We start from the raw sequence: 21,053 nt of genomic DNA, 5'->3' as shown, positions 1-21,053 counted from the left end.
CTCACTGCTGTTAGAGCATTCAGAATCTGGTGCTTCAGTTCATGAAGCACTTAAAAGGCCAAAATGTTAAGATATTGCTGGCCTATTTTTTACACTTTCTTTAGTTGCTGGTAGCTCATAATTGCTGTTTCTGGGCATAAGAAATAACTCACACGGCTCATAATGTATGATAATTTAGCATTTTCTCTTATTATGTCCTCATCTGAGAGTATATTGCATTCCAGAGGGGACTCTAGGTGAAATAGCATCTTGTGAAAAGTAAGTCTAATTAAAAAGTCAAAAACTATCACCAGATTTTAAACCTCATTTGTACAAAGAACTGAGAGTATTTTGCATTGTTCAAAGTTATTGTGCACTGACATACTATTGTCTCTTTCTGGAATGGCACAACAGTCATAGCTGTCTTCTCTACAGAACTTTGTTTTCATGCAGGAAACAAAAATTTCCTGTGGTGCCTATCCATAAACTTTTCTGAAACATGAAATCGAGGCCACAGCTGTTAATTTTTTTTAATAGCTTAGTTACTCACCAGTGTTCTGAACTGAGACTCAATTGCAAAGCTTCTAGATCTAAGCTAGAATGGGTTTTCTACATGTCGTAAACTGTGATATAGTGTCTCATTGATAATATACTAATGACAGATTGTTTGCAGGGAGTCTAAAATCTCCACACAGAAGGACATTAAGTGTTGATACTTCTAAAATGAACCAACTTGACAGCACAGTTGATGAAACTGCACTTGAAGCACAAAATGACCCATTTAATGTGAGTGCTTCGTTACCCCAAAAATTTGCTACACTGCCAAGACAGAAGAATCCATTTGAAGAAAGCCCAGCAACGTGGGATCAAAACATAAGTCTGTTTTCCAAACCTGTTGAGATCAGAAAAGAAATTAAAAAAGAGAAGAAAGAGAAAGTTAGTCTTTTTGAAAGAGTGACTGGAAAAAAAGATAGCAAGAGGTCAGATAAACTTAGCAATGGGGGATCAGAGAGTTCTACTGACTTGAAATCACCGAGTGCGTTTGGGGAAGCTCATCAGGAGAGTTTTGATTATGATTCGACTAATCCGTTTATGGCAAACTTCAAGCCTACAAGCATGTTGCCATCTTCAAGGTAGGTTTTTGCTGTATTTCAATCTGATATCTTGAACATGTTATATAAATGAAAATGGGAAGTGTTGAGGAGCACAATCTCGGCTTTATACATGATTATATCAGTGCTTGTCTGTTTCTAAGTAAAAGTTACGAACTTTTTATATAATTTGATTGTTTCATACTTATTTTTGAAGTGACATTTTATTACTGATATGTGCTGTGAATGTTCTTGGGTGCTTGTGTTTGTGGAAGACCTGTTTGTGCTTCAGAATGGGCTCTCCCTGAAGTCTTCTGCTTAAACTGAACATTCGTTGTTAATAGTTACATTGCCCTAAGTGAGGTTTTGAGAGCGAAAGGTTTAAAGTGTAAGGGAAAGAGGAAATTGAATAACTAAAAGAGTGGTGAAAATGGGAGTAGTGAAAAGAAATCCTGTGGATATCACTATTTGGGGGGGAAAAAAGAGTATTTAGGTTCTATATGTTAGAGTACAAGAATTAAAGAACATTCTAAATGGGAGCACCCACATGACCACTTATCTCACTTGAATTCATTTGGCTCACTGCAGCTTTGCTGAGTTTGATGTATATTGGAATCATTGCACGAGGCAGCAGTTCATGTATTGAGCAGAATGAATTAAGTTACAAGGGCTGATAAGAAACTTTGATTTAAATAATCCATTTTAATCTCTGTTTGTCTATCAATGCTTTACTTGTTTTCCTTAAAAAAAAAAAGTGTAACCCACAGTTAGTTTCTTTTCTGGGTTTTGTTAGCTAGTGAGAAAGATATCCTGTCTGTCTCTCTTTTTATATGTAAAAATATATATATATTTATGTACATTCCCACCCACATATACTGGTCACAATAGATAAACGTTTAAGAAGTTAATTAACTTTCATTCATTTGCATTCTTTTTTTTTTTTGTATATAAATGCCAGAAATTAGCAGACCTTGCTTTTTCAAGGTAATGATTCATTTCTATGTAATGACTGAAATTTAGTAGAAAATGCATTTAAAATTAAAATGCTTCAAACTGGAATCTAAAGGCTGTAAGATCAATCACTGTTTTAAATGGAAAACATGGTTCTAGAAAATTCACCTTTTCCTGTGTATTAATTCCTTAATTAATGACACAGGAGTAGTTTCTTTTAGAAGAAAAATGTTTCTTATTATCTTGTTCTTTTAGAACAGAGGGATCTTATTGTGTCCCAGCTCAGTTTTTTTCATGGGTTAGAATGCATGCACTCCTGATTTAAACTTAGAATCATTTTCTTAACAAAACTAATCATGGCTGTGCATTTGGTAAATGAACTGAAATGGAACTGCTGTGGAAAAGAATTTGTTGCTAGAAGCTCATCCAGACCTCAACAAATTATCTTCTTAGTGCCTTCTGTGAGCCAAGTCAGTTCCTAATGTCTTAAATAACATGTTTATAGACAATCTTAGAATATTTTTTGTTTAATGAAGTATTTCTCTGGGTTAGTGTAAGGTTAGGTTGTAGATTGGTTTGTCAGAAGTTAAACTTCCATTTAAATAAGCTCCTTTAAAGAGAAATAATTTAAATAACAATTAAAATTACATAGTATTTAATTTTTTTAAAGTGAAACTGCATTCAGGCAGATGCTAGATGTAAGTAGTGAAATCTTTTGAAGTTCTTGAATGCAGCAGATCTTGATAAATATAAAACTTAATGGTAATCACGATGGACTTTTTTTCTTTGTTTTGTAGTTAAAAAGCTCATCACAGTGCCCATTCAGAAGGACTCTAGTCATTTGTTTCCTTCTTTGTATGAGAGTCCCTTTTACTAGTTCTTGACTTTTATGTAAACATAAACTTTTGATAAGACAAATAGATACTATTTTATTTTCAAAAAGCCAAAAATAGTAAACATTCTGACCTTTTTTGTGAGACAGCTATTATGGCATAATATCTAGCATGCAGTAAGTTAAGTTAGAAGCTCTTGATTTTTATATGTTCCATTATGATGTTCTGTGTGAACCTTTTAGACTTAGTTTACTTTCTTCCAAATGTATCTTGTACAGTTATTTTCTTTTGAAGTAGAAACTAATACAAAATGTGCATATTTAATAAGTTTACAGTTTAAGTTTACCTTTTATCTGTGGAGTATTTCTCAAATGGAATCCATTTTTAATTTTTTGAACTAGTAATGCTGAAGAAAGAATTGTATGAATATGTGGGCACAAAGTAAATGAGGCTGGGTAACAAATTCAGTATGCAGAAAGTGTAGACAGGGAATTTAGACTTTGGGTTGTTTCTTATTTACTCAATGTGCTATTAAACTCTTTTGCATGAATGCCATTTCTGCAAGTAAACCAGGCAGGTTTTTTTTTATTAAGGTGTGTCCAAAATCAATGTTCTGCTGTGGATCAGGTGTTTGCTTTGCAGGTGGATCTCCCAGTTAACCCCACTTAGCTAAGCCTTGGTTTGGGTGATGGAACATCCTGAACTGGATTCCTGTCTGATGAAATTCAGCTGGATGATGTATTCCAGGGGCACACTGTAGCCATAAAACAACATCCAGTCTGTGGGACCAGGCTGGACGTAGAGCAAAGTAGAAGGAAAAAAATGCAACCCATAGCAGCCCTCTTTCCCAACCCTCCAAAAAATCGACCAAACCCAACTCCTTCATGTTTACAGTGTGAATGTCAAGTTCTCAGCGCTGTTGAAGCCACATCTGTAACCTTAGTGGGAGGCTTTTCAGTGACTTTGGTGAGCTTGGAGTCAGGCTTAAGTCCATCCTAATTAGTTGTGGTTGGTAATGTTGACTGAGCAGTAACAATATGGAGAACAGCAGCTCATAACATCAGCTGCTGGCTGGGTGAGCTGCTGAATAGCCCTTCACCAGCCCATCCTTCAGTGCTTAGCTGGCTGTCTGCATGCTCTGTCACTAATTACTCTTACTAATTAAACGAATGAAGATAAGTACATCTTCCACATGTTGCTGATCCAAAAATTATAGAAGTGGTTCAGCAACACTTGTAGGATTTTTTTTTTTTCTAAAAGCAAGCATGCCAGGATTATTTGAAAATTGTAATTTATTTTTATTTCTACTATTTATTATTTTTGTTTCAAGAAGGTTTTAGAAGTATTTTGGAAAAGCAAAACAAAACCTATTTGGTTTGTATATAATCCTTATTGACAGGAAATCACAAAATATGGACCCCTAATTTCTATTAATCTCTGATCTGGCAGAGGCTTGTTCCATGGCTTTGGCTAAATCTGTAAAATAGGGATGATACTCTGTTACCTCCTGCAAATGCTGAGTGGATAAATGAGTATTTTTTTAAATGTTTTTGTAGATGAGATATTGCAGTGTTACTTAAGACTGGGGGGTTCCATTGTCTGTTGCAGGCATAGTAGAGATATTTATGAGCTGATTCCTTGACAATTTAAAAATGCAGGAGTCTCATAGTGAAACAAAAAATGCTGGTTTTGCAAATATTACAAAATCTGTTAGTTCCAGAGGTTTTGTATCATACAACCAATGAGGAATTTTTAAGCAAACGTCTAACGCTCTTAGCCAGCATTTACCAGTAATAATTTTGGTTTTATATTTCTTAATGCACTGTTTTGAAACTTCTACCTAATATTGCCTCAAATTGCACTCATTCTTACAATTACTGCTATTGTCATGGCTCTCAGGAGGTTAATTTGCAGTCAGAAGCCACGTGGCTTTTGTGTTGAACACAGTTAAAGAAACTGAGGGTGCTCCTGGAAAACAAAGATTGTTTTGTGCCATAACCAAAGCTTGTGCATCGTTTTTCTGAAATTGTTTTTGTTTAGGAAAATACATGACACTACACTACAGGCTAATAAACTGATGTGAAAATTTCTCAATTTACACCACTTGACAAGTGCTAAAAGAAAAGCATCTTTAATTTTAATGTGTTATTAGGACCTTTTTAGAGAGATTGTACAAGTTATTAACAAGGTCCTCTGAGACAGGAGACGGGTAATTAACAAGACCTACAGAAAGGGAGTTTAGGTAATTAACAAGATCTTAGGCACTGGACACAGGGAGACAAATAGTCCAATATTTAAAGCTGACAGGTTGTTACTAGTCAGATTGAATTCCAGATCTGGGAAACTGGATTGATAGGTGTTTGGAAGCTTTCTACTAAGCAGTTATATATATATATATATATATATATATATAAAATATATACACACATAAAAAATGTGTGTGTCTGTGGATACACATATACATATATGTGAATCTAGAGACGCATTAAAAAACCCATCTAAAGTAGCATTTTCTTGACCTATTGTTATACTTCAGAGAAAAGAAGATAAAGCTTGTGTCTGCATTCTGATTACACTTTATCTCAAGTTGTAGCAATAAGTATGTTACATTCTAAGCAATGTGGAAGATGGAATACTGGAGGAGAAACAACCTTGTATTTTATTAGGCTTCACTATAACAATTAAAAATAATGCTTATATTTATAATATTAGGCACTGGTGAATTGGAGCATAAATTATGAAAATATTACTTAATTTTTTTTTCTGTATTCTCTTACTGCTTTGGCTTTTTTTCAAATTTGCAACTCAAAAAGAAAAAAACACCAACCCAACCGTTAAACTCTTTTGCATATTTCTGCTTTGTAATTTCTGAATGTGGTTATTTTCTTCAGCCTCTCTCCCCCCTTCATCACATGTGGCTGTTAGAGCTGCCTGTCTCTCCAATGTCACATGTTCCAAACAAATCAGGGACTGCAGTTTTGTTTTTCCCAATGGAGGCAATGTTTGAAATAAGCAATGTCTCTGCATTTTGATATGGTCATTATTAGATTTGTTAAAAAATTAGTGAGGTGCCATGAAAACAGGAGGCTCTTGATCACAGCGATGTGTTTGGATCATATTAAATTGTTAGGTCTAAAGAACAGCTGATGTCTGCTACATTTCAACAAACATTAACATTTTGAATGTGTGATGGTCAGGTAGTTAAAAAAGCTTTTGCTACATCCTGTTGTTCCTCTGGATTAGTGCTTGTCACTTGAGCTCTGAGAGTAGAGCAGGTGCTTGTCTCGAGTCAGCTGAAGTTCTAAAGTAAAACCTGTTATCCCAAACCACACTGAGGGTGAGTTATTAGTGCAATAACTTCAACATAATCAAAGTCACTGTTAAATGGTTTCAGTCTTGCAGAGTTACTGGCAGCAGCTCCATTGGAAGAACCCCAGAAGTTGCCTGGTGAGAGCAAAGGGTTGTAGTGGCTGTGTATTTCTCTGCCAAATAGGACATCCAGTGTACAATACAATTCTAATTGTAATATTTCTAATTTTCTAATTTTCATGTGCCTTTGTCAGAAATGTTACTCTCTATATATTACTGTGCTTGCTAAAGCAATAAAATCTGTTGAGACATTTTAGCATATTTATTCTCTGTTAGTCAAAAATGACATCAGGTGAACTATGGTATTTTCAGAATTTTGTTTCCTGTGTTAGTGTTAGCGTGTCTTATTTTAAGAACAATGTACTTCTGCATTCCTTTTCTTGAAATGAATAATTTTTTTTCAGTTCTCTTCTGAAATTTGACTAGACTTTAGACAACTGTGATCTACAGTCTAGGTAGAGTATTGATGGACTATGACAGTGCTATAATGGTTGTCTAGACCATTAATATTTGTTAATTCCGTGTGGTAAGGCTGTCAGTGGAGCATTATTTCAACAAAAGAAATACATTGCTGGTACATGAGAGGTAAAGAGAAATTACAAAACAAGCAGAAGTCATGCAGAGATTCTTAGTCTGTCCTGCCAGGACTGTTATCATATGATTTAAAAGATCACTGCATGTGATAAGGGAATAATGAAATCTTTTGGAAAGCTTCTACAAAGCAGTGGTCACAGCATTTAGGACATGACTAAGGTGGGCTGGAGCAATCAATTCTTAGAGGGATATTGTAGAAATACTCAGTTTAATCTTGACTTTTGCAGACTCCTCACCAGCAATCAGTCACTCCTAATTAGTTGACTGTTTTAGGGATACTGTTAGGAAAGTTCATCCTGCTGGCTGCATGACAAGACTTTTTCAAGCTTTCACTGTCTCTTGGTGCACATTAGAGCATGTGAAATCTTTTTTGAGAGGATGTATGAGGCATATTATCTTTCCCAAGGGAAGATGTGCTGCCTGTTCTATTGAATATTAAAAAAGAATAATTTTTTCTGTTGTTTCTTTATTAATAAATGCAGAAAATATGTAAAAGCAATGCATTTTTTTTGTGTTTCATTATAAGAACTAAGAATTAGTTCTACGGATCTGGAAGTTTCAGTGTAAAGTGTAATTTTAGGGTTGTTTGATTTATTTGTTTGTTTGTTGTTGACTTAGAGATCTCTAATAATAGGGTCTTCTAGTGGAGATCCTGGCACAACTTTTAGTCTAACAGTTCTTTAGTGGTCTCTTGAGAAAAAGACTTTTTTGCTATAGCACAACTCCTAGTAAAAGGAGAAATATTTATATACTTAAAATTCTAACTAATCAAGAAAAGGCAGTGATAGCCACAAAACCTAATCCTCTTTTTGTGTCTTCCTGGGGTTACCCAAGCTCCAAAAAACCATGGAACATGGCTTGAGAGCAGAGCAATTTATATAATGAAGTGTCTTAAGTGATGTTCCCCAGAATCTAATTGCAAAATAAATGTTCATATGCTTGTTCTGTACTTGTTTAGCTGCCAGACAAGACAGTCATTCCTTGTCAGAGTATAAACTGAACTCTGCATTGCCAGGCACAGCAGGCTGACAGTATTCTATGGAAGGCTAAGTTTCTGAATTTCATTAACTGTATCTGATTTTATTAATTTCTTTTGGGTTTTTTTTTTCCTAGTGCATTGGTAATAACCTAAATGGCATCCTTATATTTCAAGGTTCTGATATATGTTGAGAGAATCCAAAGAAAAATGCATAAACACTGTAGTAAGAATCAGTCCAAAGACCAAGAAGTAGGATAGGAATAGGAATTTCAACTCTAATGGAAAATGGATATGGCAGAGCTTTGCTAATTACCTGTGTGCAGATATTCCAAACTAAAGGAAAGAAACTGAAAGCTCACACTTAGCTCATTGGTATAATGGATATTTTACAGAATGTTAGCATAAATTTTAATAGTTTGAATAGTATTGATTAATGTAAATATCCTAATTTTAGTTTCTAGTAGTATACACTACTATCATGTAACTAATATGAATAGCAAAAGTAAAAAGCTTTTGCTCCTTAAGAAAACACTCTTTGCACAGAGCATAATTTAGGAGTCTGATTCCCATTCATTATGTTGTCAGAGTAAATGGCAGTAAAATGTTTAAATCAGTTATAGGAAAGATTTGATAAAGATTGTTTTAATCTCTAGGCATTCAGAAGCTAAATATTTAAGCAGCCACTAGACCTAATGTTTGAATTTTTAACTACCATTAAACTTCAATAGACAAAATTATAAGATGCACTCATAAACTTGAGCTTGTGGCACATCCTGAACACAACTCCACTGTATTCTTCCCATAGAAACTGTAAATTATCAACATGCAATGGAAGTATTTAACTACCATAAAAGATAGGTAGGAAAAAAAATCAGGAAAATAAAAATCAGGAAAAAAAAGTTTTATGTAGTTCTAATGAAATGTTTTTAAATAGAGAAGATAACAATAAAGTGCAAAATAATGTGCTTGCTCTGATTGTGAAATAGTAACCCAAACCCCTCTACAGAAGCAGCATTGCAGTATATCTGTCTCCATTGTTAGTTTATACTATTTTTCTTTCTCATCACTTTCTCCCCTCAGGAACAGGACAATAGGAAAGGGTTCTCATCTCAGATGAGCTAAAATTGAAATCCAAGCTAATAAAACCCCAGAAATTAAAACAAACTTTACTATTCAAGAAAAAATGTAAAAAGAAAGTTATATCCAAAGCAGTAAAATGATATGGAATAATAAAATAATGGATATGATTTAATCTGGTAAAAATGTAAGTTTATATAAAGTAGCTGTTAAGGGCACTAATTGAATTCCCAGATGAGTGAAGTGGGGCACAGGACTAATTGCTGTGTTGGATTGGAGAAGTCTGTTCTACCAGAGAAGGGTAGGGGTGATGTACAAGTTGAGTGGCTCAGTGTCACTTCCATGATCCTACTGAAGCTGATTTTCAGTCTGTGCTGGTGTGATTTACCACCCTTTAGTAGCTCGTGTCTTAAAGGTGATCTGAGAGAATGAAAGTTTATTACTTGTAGGAGAAAACCATTAAAAATCAGTATGGGACCCGAGGCATCACCTTGAGGCACATGAGGAGTGCATTTGTTAGAAAATAAATATCTTTTTACTTGTAAACTGAGCAAATTTAGTTTGGGCAAAATTGACAAACAATAATTATAGAATCCCACAATGCCAGTTTTTAGCAGTCACTGGTCACAGTAAGCTGCACTCAAGAAACCCCCACAAAAATCCAGGAAGATACTTTTTTTTCCCAAGCTGTGAACATGTGAACTTCTTCGTAGCAGAAGTTCCCTGCCAGTTTATCAAACCCTGTGAAAAAAACCCCAGAGGTTGGATTATAACTCATACTATCACTATGAACTGTGACTGTAACACAGGAAAAAACAATGTTACTTTTTACAATTGCTTAGATCAATGATTTCAGAATGCTTTTAGGAAGTCAAGAGAATGGCTGCTGGAATGATGCCTTCAGTGTGGGCTGCAGTCCTAGAGGCTTGTTTTCTATAATTATTGCCAGTAATCAAGTGAGATGGTAACTTTAGAGGTGTATTATTGTGATGAAATTTAAATTAAAAAATAAATGCTCTTGTGAATTTCAATACACCAAAGAGACAACTCCACCAACTGTATGCATTCATAACTTTACAGGATTTTCTTTTGAGGCATTACTTGGTCCTCAGACATTGAAATAGGTGTGCAGTGGTGGGAGTCTGCATCTGCTCACACTCACCTCGGGCTGGGAGCACTGGCAGGAAACCCTGCGGAGCTCAGCAAGGCCGACAAGCTACCACCTTACTTAGCAGACACTTTGATTTAGAAAAATGTTTTTATATGCAATCTCAGCACCTGTTTCTTCCTTGAGAAGCAGTATATTTTCTACACATCTCCTTAAAATATGAGTCTTTATGGAGTTTGGATTTTTATTGGGGAATATTTTAATAGCTTTTCATTTTTTTTTGCAAGCGTATTCAAATTTCTTCTTGCAAAATACACAGATGTTCTCTTTTGTAATTGTAGTTATGATGTCCACAATTTTACAGAAACGATTGCAGGTTTTTTACTGCTTAAAAAACCCCTGAACAACTAGTCCATATTGCCAGTGATTTATACTTCTAATTTTGAAATGCAGCTTCTCGTAGTCAGAACTGCTGCTTTCATTTTAAGCTGCCGCTATGAAAAAGAGTCCCAGAACTTATTTCACAGAAACTATAAAGTCATTGAGGGCAGTGAAAGATCCTGCTTTTTTAACCTTTCAGAAAGTTGCCCAGTTGAGCAGTCAGGCCGTATTATTCTATATCTTGTCTAACATGAGGAAACAGTCCCAAAAGAAAGATATCCCAAATTAGCGCCACACTTCGTTAAATAGAGACATTCTTGGTTTTCACCAAGCTAATTCGATCCAGTTCAGTTAACTCATTTTTTTTGTCCTCGGATCACGGAAGGCAGCCATGAATGGAGCGAGTTCATCATGTGTTTGACACATCAGTGTGAGGTTGAAAGGAGGCTGGGAGGGAGGAATCCTGCCTTTGGCTTGGCGGACAATACCCGATGAAAGAGGCCCCTCATTCAAAAGTGGTCTCCAGCAAGCAAGGCAGACTGCTGGGGATCACTGTTACAAACAGGTAGAATGGGAATTAGCCAAACTTGATTCCTCAGACACCTCTGGATTTCTAGTTGTGACTGTTCCTGTAATCCAGTCTCTGTCTAATACCCTCAGCCCACAGATGGTTTACAGGACTTCTGTGTGAGCACGGGTTTGCCTGCTTTGGAAATTAAACATCATGTACAGAATAAAATAAAAAAAAAACAACCAAAAAACTTTAATATAAAAAAAATTTCTTTACAGAAAAATATCATAATTTATATTTTATATATTGTACATATTTTAAGTTCATAAACTTTTTCCCTTCCACTTTTACAGCATGAAATACATGACTTATAAATTCAGATAACAGAGTGGTAAACAGTCACAAAATACTTTCCCTGCTTTAAAAAATCTTAAAAAACAAAAAAGTGTAGATATATTTTTGTAGCTCTCAGTCAAACATCACCCTCAAAGCCAGTAGATGCAGTCTAACAAAACAGTAGATTCTGTGATGTGGAAGAATGTGTCTGCCGTGGTGCTACCAAGTAAATAATATTTGTGAGCCATATCCAAACTCTGAACACATTTTCAGAGAATGTTTTCTCTCCAAACTTGCTGTAGCAAGTACCTAAGAACACAGCAACACTGATTTTTGAAGATACTTGCTAATAATTACACCAAGCTGAGAGACCAGTGGGCCATTTCTCAAGCCTGACATTTAGACAGTGGCTGTTTTTATCAGTATCAACAACATCCTGAAAGAGCTGTGCTTTTTGGATATGCACAATAATCACCAGGTTTATTAAATAATAGATTATTTACTCAGTTTTAAGTACAAAATAAATGTAGCTGACAGAAGATGGCTTTTTAGTCCTGACTTAAGCTGGTGATCTCACTGGAATTTCTACAGGAACTTTGTCCTTTAGGAGCTGCCATGAAAGCTGGGAATACCTGTTAGTCTGTAGGGTTTAGTTGTTGGTTTTTATCAATCTCATCCCAGGGACCGATTTCCAGGATATTTCATTTAAAGTAGCACTTCATGCTTAGAAGCTCAAGCTAAGTCTAGAGATAAGAGGAGAAATAAGGAAGCCCAATCCATAATAGCCTTTCTTGCATTTCTTAATTAGTTATTCAAATTTTATGACAAAAAGAATATGAAAAATACAAAGAATTATGAACAAAATATATTAAAATTTCCTTTAATTTCTAATATTTTCTTTTCCTAGGTTTAACAAATCAAGAAAATAAATTATCTTAAATACTTTGTAGCTGCATGCCTAATTCAGTACTGTCTTCTAGTAGATGCTTTGGTCAAATAAGTGTACACTGGTAATACTTGTTTATCTGTTTTTTTTCTCCTACAGTTTTAATGTGAATCCTTCTGGCATTGAGGATCTCAGGAAAAAAACGGTGAGTTATGAAATGTTATGGAAAGCCATCAGTAAATGCCAACTAATTGGTATTTGTGTAAGCTTATAAGCTTTTGTTCTTTTTTAACCTCTTATATGGAAATGTTGGGGGTTTTTTTGACATATCCAGAAAACCTAAATAGAAAAGCACAGGCTTAATGTATATTTGGAAATAAAGAAGAGTTTTGCACTCAGTATGGAGTTTACCTGTGGTATGATGAAGAAGAAATTTAGTTCTTTGCACAAAAAGTAAGAAAACCCAAAAACCTGCAATTTTGGGGGTGGTTTAGATGACTCTAGAGACGTAATGGTCAGGTGAGGAACTCTGCACTAGGCAGTGATGTATTAATTGACCAAACAGGAGTCATTGCTATAATCAGAGACTTGAGGACAGTCTTTAGAAGGCAGATCAAAATTGAAATTATGATCTCATATAGGATAGGATTAATAATACACGTAATAAATGAACAGCTGAAAACACTAAAAAATAGAAATACTAGAAGGTAATATTCCAAATGCTCTTGTTTCTAAAAGCCCTGAGAATAAATTGTCTACTAAGAAAAGACAAAAACTAATCCACAGATTGCCTAGGCAGTGTCTTTGTTTGAAGGAAAATGTGGTCTTACTAGAATTTTTTCTGTGAATAGATGACATCTTTAAAAGTGGGTTTGTTTTCAATCTCTAAAATATATAGAAAACAAGTTTCACAAGCAAATATGACTTTGTACTGTTTGTTTTCTGCTGGTTTATGTAAATGATTTGTAATAACATTTGATGTTATTGTAAATGCCCAAGTTTTTATAATGTAAGTAGCTGGTGGGAGATGTCAGAGTATTTGAAGGCTGCCTTTGATCAGATAGTAAACTGAATTCTACCAGGCAGTTACTTAATCTCTGACAAAAAGAGACATCAAAAAATTGATTTAACTTAGCAGCCATTGTTTGTAAAGTAACCATAATTACAGTTTCTATGTGCTTGCAAATGTACTACTGCAAATCATGTAATTTATTGCTGGTAAAAGCATCGGTTTAATTCTTTTAAGAAATAAGATGTGAATTGTTTTATTTAAAGGATTTAAAGGTGATAAAAGAAATCCTTGATGATTTTTCTTTTGGAATACCAGCTACCCTAAATGTCAGTTGTAGGATTATGATGTGGTGCTCATTTAATGCAAAATACAAATTAGGTGGGGAAGAAACTATATCTCAATCATAGTTTTGAATGAAACCATTTGAATTTTTTTTTAAATATTCAGGATTGCTTTCTAAGGTGTTTGAAGTAATTTATTATTAGATTCTGTAATAATAACGTTCGCCAAGTTATTATATTTCTTCCTTGTGCATATTATTTAGTAATTATGTTTGTATGTCTTCTCCTCTGATGCCAACACCTGTCTCTGAAAGCAGTGTTTAAATGGGAGCAGTAGCCAGTTGAAAGGGCAGTGTGAGCTCTTTAAAGCCTAATTAAGAACTGAAAGGAAGATGAAGTAAGTAGGACAAAAGATGTGAAAGTAGCTTAGATGATATTCCCAGAGCAGAATTCCTCATTAGAACAATGAAGAGATGATCAGGGATTGCCAGGCCTTCATTTCATCTAATGTTGTTTCCTCTGGCTGGCAGTGTGTACCCCAACAGGGTTTTGTAGCTGAGAAAATCATTCTTTGCATGGCTTGTTGCTGAGAATCTTTTTTTTTCCTTAATAATTCATTATAAGATTATTGTTAGGCATTTAAATTGTGATATCTAAAGACATAGGTGTTCTTTATACATTCATGTATCACCTATTGGCCCAAACTGAACTTATAAGATCTTCTTAATTTTAACAATATTAATTTCTAAATACTAGCATACTTTAGCTAGAATTTTCTTGCATAATTAATGTGATAAGTTATTCCCCCCTGCCCCGAGATGTGTATGGAGCATTTGTATGATAAAACATCTTTAAAGCATATATATTACAGACAATTTTCCAGTAAACTTGATAGCATAATTAAAGTCATTATTGCATCTTAATTCCTGTTCCTTTGCCAAATCAGAATATTAGGCAAACCCTATATTGCAGGCATGTAAGTGTTAATGATATTTTTTCCAGTGTGTACCAAAATTTGCTACCATAGAGAGAAAGTTTTACTTCCTTCTTGTAGAAGAAAATGTGCTAAACTTATGACCACAAAGTGAAGTTATTTTCTCTCCTATACTTGCTGAAAATTGATTACTAACCAATTTATAAATTTCATCAGGTTAGCCATTTTAATAAAGTGAGAGTTATTGATTACTTACAGTCCCTTGACTTGGTAAGTTTAAAATACTGAACATACGTCCATGAATGTGACATTAAATGTCACAAATGGAGAGAGAAACCCTTAAAACACATATTTTTGAGAGCTACTGTTAGAATATAATTGATGGAGAGGCTGATCTGTCACACTTCAGCCTATTTGCAGGGCACCATCACTTTTAATGAGGCTCATTTGAAAACTTTGGCCAGCTGCATATTTTAATGGGTGGACATGTGCCAGTGTGCAAATATGGAGCTGTAGGGAAAGAAAAGGAATGGGGCATGGAAGAGGAATGAGTATGACTGTTATGTGGTGTGCTTCTTAGCTGTGCAAACTTTATAATTTTTAATGACATGCTTCTACTGTAAACAAAAGCTGTCTCATGTGTCCTCTTAGAAGTGCAGGATTTTTTAGGTTCCATATCTTCTAAATGTTTTCATTTCTGAATGAGATAAAGCATCCTGCTTAACATGTCTAACAGTGCTGATACTTCTATAAACTAACACAAAAGAAGACATTCAGGTTTATATGTTTTGGATCACATGTTGAGATTTTTAAGATGACTAATTTGTCCATCTCAGCTAATACCTGCACTTACTGAATCATCAGAAATCATTACAGAAACAATTTTGTTTTCCCTACTGCTTAATTCCGGGCCTCTCCTGCTATAAAGCAAGCAAGACCTTTTGTAAGTACATGTTTATTTCTACCTAAAGTGCTCTGGTGCAAGTAAGATGCAACCTTTTACCTTCATGTGAAATTTAAAATTGAAAGTTTTATTGTGTGATTCAGAAGCCAAGGCCTGGAGAACCACTGGTGACTAAAAATACGAATATGAAAGACAGATGAGGGCTGATGTCATTTAGAGCTGAGTAAACGCTTTGCTATGATGCTCTCCAGAGGCAAAGACTCAGAGAAGTTGCAGTAGGAGTTGAGTTCTTAGGGCTCTTCTCTTGTTGTTCTATAATTAAGGTGGTTGGTTTCCCAAAATGGACCTGCCAGCTGTTGTAGCTGTTGTTGTGGTTACTGCTTGTATGGTCACTGACTGTGACACACTGACTGTGTGTCCATCTCACTGAGAAGATTTTTTTCTGAGATGACAGTGTGGGAAATGTTCATCCAGCTGGGCAGCCCATCTCCAGTTGTCTGCTCCAGTGGGGGTGTTGGAGAGAAAAGTGCTGCAGCAAACAGAGGTGTTGCTGAAAGAAATTGGTTTTCATGTCAAGAGATGCACGTGAGAAACATGAAGAGCAATAACCAATCAATTTTCTGGGAACACTGAACTGCTTAATAAAATCTGGTGTTTTTCACGCTTAACCTGCAGGAAGGAAATCCTTTCGACGCCACTGCAGGATACCGAAACCTCACTTATGAGGAGGTTCTGCAGGAGCTGGTGAAACACAAAGAGCAGCTCAAGAAGAAGGACACCCACATTCGTGAGCTCGAGGATTACATTGACAATCTTCTGGTACGAGTGATGGAGGAAACCCCCAGTATTCTCAGAGTGCCATATGAACCTTCTCGGAAAGCTGGCAAATTTTCCAAAAGCTGAGACAGTGGTACTTGAGGGTACTTTCTGCTGAATACATTAGTGGAAGGAGATCACATTTTAATATTTTGACTTCTCTTCATTCCTTTTCTCCTAAGAAATTCCAGGAAAATGGGGAGGAGAGACAATGGCGTGGGTTTTTTCCTTTTTTGTTTTTTTAATCAAAACACTAGCAGGGCTGCCAAAAGTAGTATTCTGTTAGATTATAGATTACCTAAGTAACTTTTTCTTTTCTTTTTTTTCTTTTTGAAAACACCTTTAGGTACAGAATACTTAAAATAGAGTTAATAATACATATTAAATATGTCCATGCAGTTTATATAACAGCTTAGTGTTCACCATGTGGCAGTTTCAACTGGGAAGCCTGTGCTGTTATGAATGTTTTCTTGAATGATTATTGGTATTAGGCAAATACATCGATTCTTTTCTTACAGCATGCCATCAACCACTGTTTTCAATCCAGTGTAGTACTCTACTAAACCTAAGTGTGGTTTGTTGCAATGGAATGTAGTTCTGCACATACTAGAGGAAAACAGTGATGCACAATCCTTGCAGAGTAAATGCTGTATTCTATACAATGTGCTTTTTATATAACAATGTAAAAAAACCCCGTGCCATTTCTGTCATGGCACACGCTGGAACCAGTTATTTTACACTTAAATGCTGAATTTTGTGTTTAATGAGTGAACTTTGGTAGTGAGCTCATGACATAAGGTTGTTTTGAGGATCTTTTTGTATGAATTACTGCATGCCTTTTTATGTGTTAAAAGTACTTTGAACAGTGTTCACAGAGGTACAGCTGGAGAACTCAAGTATGGAATAAAGATAGGAATATTTTTGTTCAGTCAAAGTCTACTGCGATGGAAATGTAGAAGAAATGGAGAGGCTGACTTAAATAGACACGATAAATCAATTTAAGGTTGAGTTTTACATGATATATATGTCTTAACTTTTTAAATCTTATGACAACAAAGTCTATGCCTTTAGAAATAGGCCATGTTGCTTAAACACATATAGGGTACTTAGGCTTTTCATTAAAAATGTCCGTATTCCATGTAAATAGTTCTAAAAGTCAGTTTTCATTGAGGCAAATGAACCAAGAATGTAGTAAATATCTTCCTGATAGTTTAATAATTGTTTGTAAAATGATGTATGAAAAAGGTATCTGTTATTCAATGAATTGGAAAAATACAGTGATGAAGGTATAATGGGAAAACACTGTAGGAGAACCCTCAAAATTTTAGCTTGAATAGATTTTAATTTCCTTAATAAGAGTCTTACTTGGATTTTCTGTTGCTGTGAAACAGTAAAATGTTATTTAAAAAATGTACAGAGAATATTTTAGATTTGGATTTAGGATGACTGTCTTTTCCTCTTTTCTGCTCCTGATCTGTTGGGTTTTTTACAGCACCATGAAATGGCTGCTGCCAAGGTGACCAAAAAACTTGAAATTAAATTCCAGTTTTTTTCTTGTTGTTGTAAAAGATTTAAATATATTTTCATTTTAAAAACTGCAGAAATTGGTAATATCTTGAATATGTGGAAGGGTTGAAAAAGTTTTGTCTGACTGCTTTTGATGTCATTAGTATTGTAGGACAGCACATAATTAGTCTTGTTACAAAAAAAACTTCTTTGGACAAATATCCTCAGATTTCATTTAGTTTTTAGGTTTTTTTTGGCTTTCCCTCCTTTATTTTCTTCTTTTATTTAGCAACTACCTCCCGTCCCCATTTAGCACTGTCCCTAAAATGTGTGCTGCCAGAGTTCCCAACCCACTGGTGAGATCCCTGAGTGTAGATCCCTGTGCCTGGATGGATCCTGAGAGATCCCAGCCCTGCCCAGCTGTAGAGCTCTGCATTTGTATTTTGTAGTGCAGAAATCCATCCCACACCAGGCAGTCTCTCTTTTGTCAAATGTATCAAGTTGTATCAAGTTTGGTACCTCAGAAACCACATGAATGTTCTTTTGACCCACTTAAAATCTCGATGACTGTAAATTTGTTGTAATATATTCAAAGTGCCAAAGGTTATATACCAGGTTATGGTACGTTTGCTGTTGGAAGTTGGGTTTTGCACTCAATTAGATTTTAATTTTCTAATTCCACCAAGATGTGTTTCGGTTACTCAGTATTTCCATAGAAGTTCTTAAACATTTTCAAATGTTTGGCCAAAGCCCACGGTTTTCTCATGTTGTTGATGGGGAAATGTTCTGCAATTGTTTTGAATTCCACACTCATTTTCAGCTAACTGGTATGAGACCATCTCTAGTATCCACAGTGCTTAAATCATACACACCAGTGAGGATTAACCACTGCACTAACCAGAGAATGTGCTCCAATGACTTCTCACATGCAAGCCAACTTTTAATTATTAAAATGAAACTCTACTATATTTAGCACCTCTGAAATCACTTCTTTTAGAATGTAAATGTAGAATATCAAACTGCATAATTGACTAAAAGCAGATCATTTGACATATTTGCATACCGAGAACGATAAGCAGATTAAAGGTAGCGAAAAGATCAATTTTTGTGCATTAGTGAAGAAATTTAGTGAAGCTTTGAATGTGCTATCTAGTCTTTATCTGATCTTTAAGTGAATAAAAGTACCTTTTGTTTCTAACAGTTTGTCAAGAAAGAGAGAAGAACAACAAATGCAATTTAAGAAGAGGTAATATTGCTAAGAGAGGCAGAATGGGACATAACAACTATGAAAATATTTTTATAGGGTTTATAGGTAACGATACAAGCTGCTTTTGGAGCAATTCATGAAAGATTACATACACATCATTTTCTGCTCAGAAAGAAAATTTTAGCATTTTCCTATATTCTGAGATTATTTTTAAAAAGCATCTTCACCACACATGTGTTTTTTGAACCATGCAGCTTTCAGATGAAAACTTTTCGTACAGAGTAATTTGTATGTTGAAAACAAAGGAAGTTCTGTTTTTCCCATAGGATAAAATTCTAGACGTTCTTGCAGATCATTTTAAACCCATAAAATCTTGCCACTTGTGGTCAGTCTTTCCTGCCCTTTAAAATATACAGATGAAAATTTTGAGCATCTCCATATTATTTGGATATTTTCTCTCATAAATTAGCATAAGAGTTCATCCATGCATGCACTATACTTTGAAATTATCCTTTGAAACAGCTCTGCTCATATCCGTGTATTCTGCTTACTTAAAGGACAAATATGAAGGCCATACTTTAATGTAAGTTGTAAGTCAGAAATATGAACTTTCTGCCATTCAAGAAGGATATTTAATATTTATATATGTTACCTCTTGCTGCTGTATTTTACGTTTAGCTTGGTTTTCCACCTCCTAATGAATGTAGCATTCTCCCTAGATTATACATAACTACATTTATTGCTGTTGGCTCTGTGTCAAGAACTATTTGTAATTTTCCAGCTGTGGAAATGTTGCCTTGTATTTAGAAAGGTTTCGTGATTTGGGGACCTGATGAAAATCATGCTCATTAGATATAGCCTGCATTTCTTTCTGTACAGGATGCCCTTTCTTAGATGCATCTTAAAACAAACAGAACTGCTGTCTTAATGTGTTTACTGCTGCACTGGGGGTTTATTTACACTTCCAGCTTTAAAGAAAGATTATTGTCCTACATCAAGTATGTAAAGTGAGCTCATGCTTTTCTGCTCTTTATGTACCGTTGCTGTTGTAGTTACGATAGAGGCGTTAGCTGGGCTTTCACAGTGGTGAATTTAGAGCATGTTGACTAACTTCCCCTTCTTTGAAGTACTTGCTGAAGGATTATAGCACTGCTGTGTTCATGATGCTAGATTTAAGGGTCTGTCAGCACTTTCGTATGAAACCCTATTTTCAGGGATTTCTAACTTAAAAATTTCGATACAGTCACTGGAAGTATTTAATATGCAATAGGTAGCACTTTAATCTGTTTATGAAGGGGTTTGAGATTTGTTTCTGTTGAAAAGGTCACAGTTTCCTAAAGCATGGTGGGCATTTGCTTTATCTTTTATAATTTCTACATTGAAGAAGCCACTGTATGTTACAAGTGGCCGAGCCATTCCTATTCATCTTAGAAGCTTCCAGATGTCTTGTATTATAATGTATTATAAAAAGCTGAAGATCCAGGTTATATAGGAAGTCTGTAAAAGATATGAACATTACTTATAACTTAAGGGTTTTATTTTGTCTCGTGCAATCAATGGTAGTTTGTCTACATTTAATAATGGTACAGAATCATAACTATATGCACTTGTGAGAACTATAAACTTAGAATGCATGAAAAACTTTATTTTTGTTCCATTATTGCAACTTCAGATCCTTTAATTTGATTAAAATGTTATCTTAATATTTTCATTTCTGTTCATTAAATAAATATTGCATGTCTAACACTAATAAAGCACCACAATGCACTACCGCAGTATTTCTTGATTTGTGACATTAATTGGTGTTATGCAAAGCATGTGACTCCTAAACTCCACCGTGTTGAGGCTCTCAGACCACAGAGGGGGGCATTTCCTTAGGGACTCTAAATGAATATCCCAGATGTTTGCAGGGTAGCCAATAGGGGAAATCTCTTCAGTAGTGTCCAAAGCTCAGAATTAGGGAAAAAAAAATGGCATATTCTTAAATGTACTAATCTGTATATCTTTTTTAGTATGGTATCTGCGATCCCTTTAAATGCACTATTCCTCGATGCCATGGCTGTCTAAATATTACCAGGAGATCTTTGGCACTGCAGGCCAGGACAGCATTTAGCATGAGAACAAACACTGTTCAAATTTTGATACGGAAAACATGTCACATATTTCTCTTAATACTTGACAGAACAAAAACCCAGCTAGAATGACAGAAAACTGGAGCATCCTCCCCCATCGCCCAGAAGTATTTTTTTCAATGCTCCCACAAGTTTTTCTCCTCTCCCATGAAGCAGCAAAACAGCA

At 35.1% G+C, this 21,053-nt stretch overlaps 1 protein-coding gene across 1 annotated transcript in view; it reads left to right on the top strand.

Moving 5' to 3' along the window:
- RAB11FIP2 (RAB11 family interacting protein 2) overlaps positions 1-20,533 on the top strand; it is a 32,299-nt gene extending 11,766 nt beyond the window's left edge. Inside the window, exons 3-5 of the mRNA XM_069020125.1 lie at positions 653-1,112; positions 12,255-12,300; positions 15,902-20,533. Coding sequence (XP_068876226.1) covers positions 653-1,112; positions 12,255-12,300; positions 15,902-16,129 — 734 coding nt within the window. The 3' untranslated portion in view covers positions 16,130-20,533. The remainder of the gene's footprint in view (positions 1-652; positions 1,113-12,254; positions 12,301-15,901) is intronic.
- Positions 20,534-21,053: the final 520 nt, after the last annotated feature.

The sequence above is a fragment of the Aphelocoma coerulescens genome, chromosome 6 (assembly GCF_041296385.1).
Source record: "Aphelocoma coerulescens isolate FSJ_1873_10779 chromosome 6, UR_Acoe_1.0, whole genome shotgun sequence".
Taxonomy (NCBI): Eukaryota; Metazoa; Chordata; class Aves; order Passeriformes; family Corvidae; genus Aphelocoma; species Aphelocoma coerulescens.
Note: the sequence above shows the minus strand (reverse complement) of the source record. Positions and strands in the feature narration are given on the sequence as shown.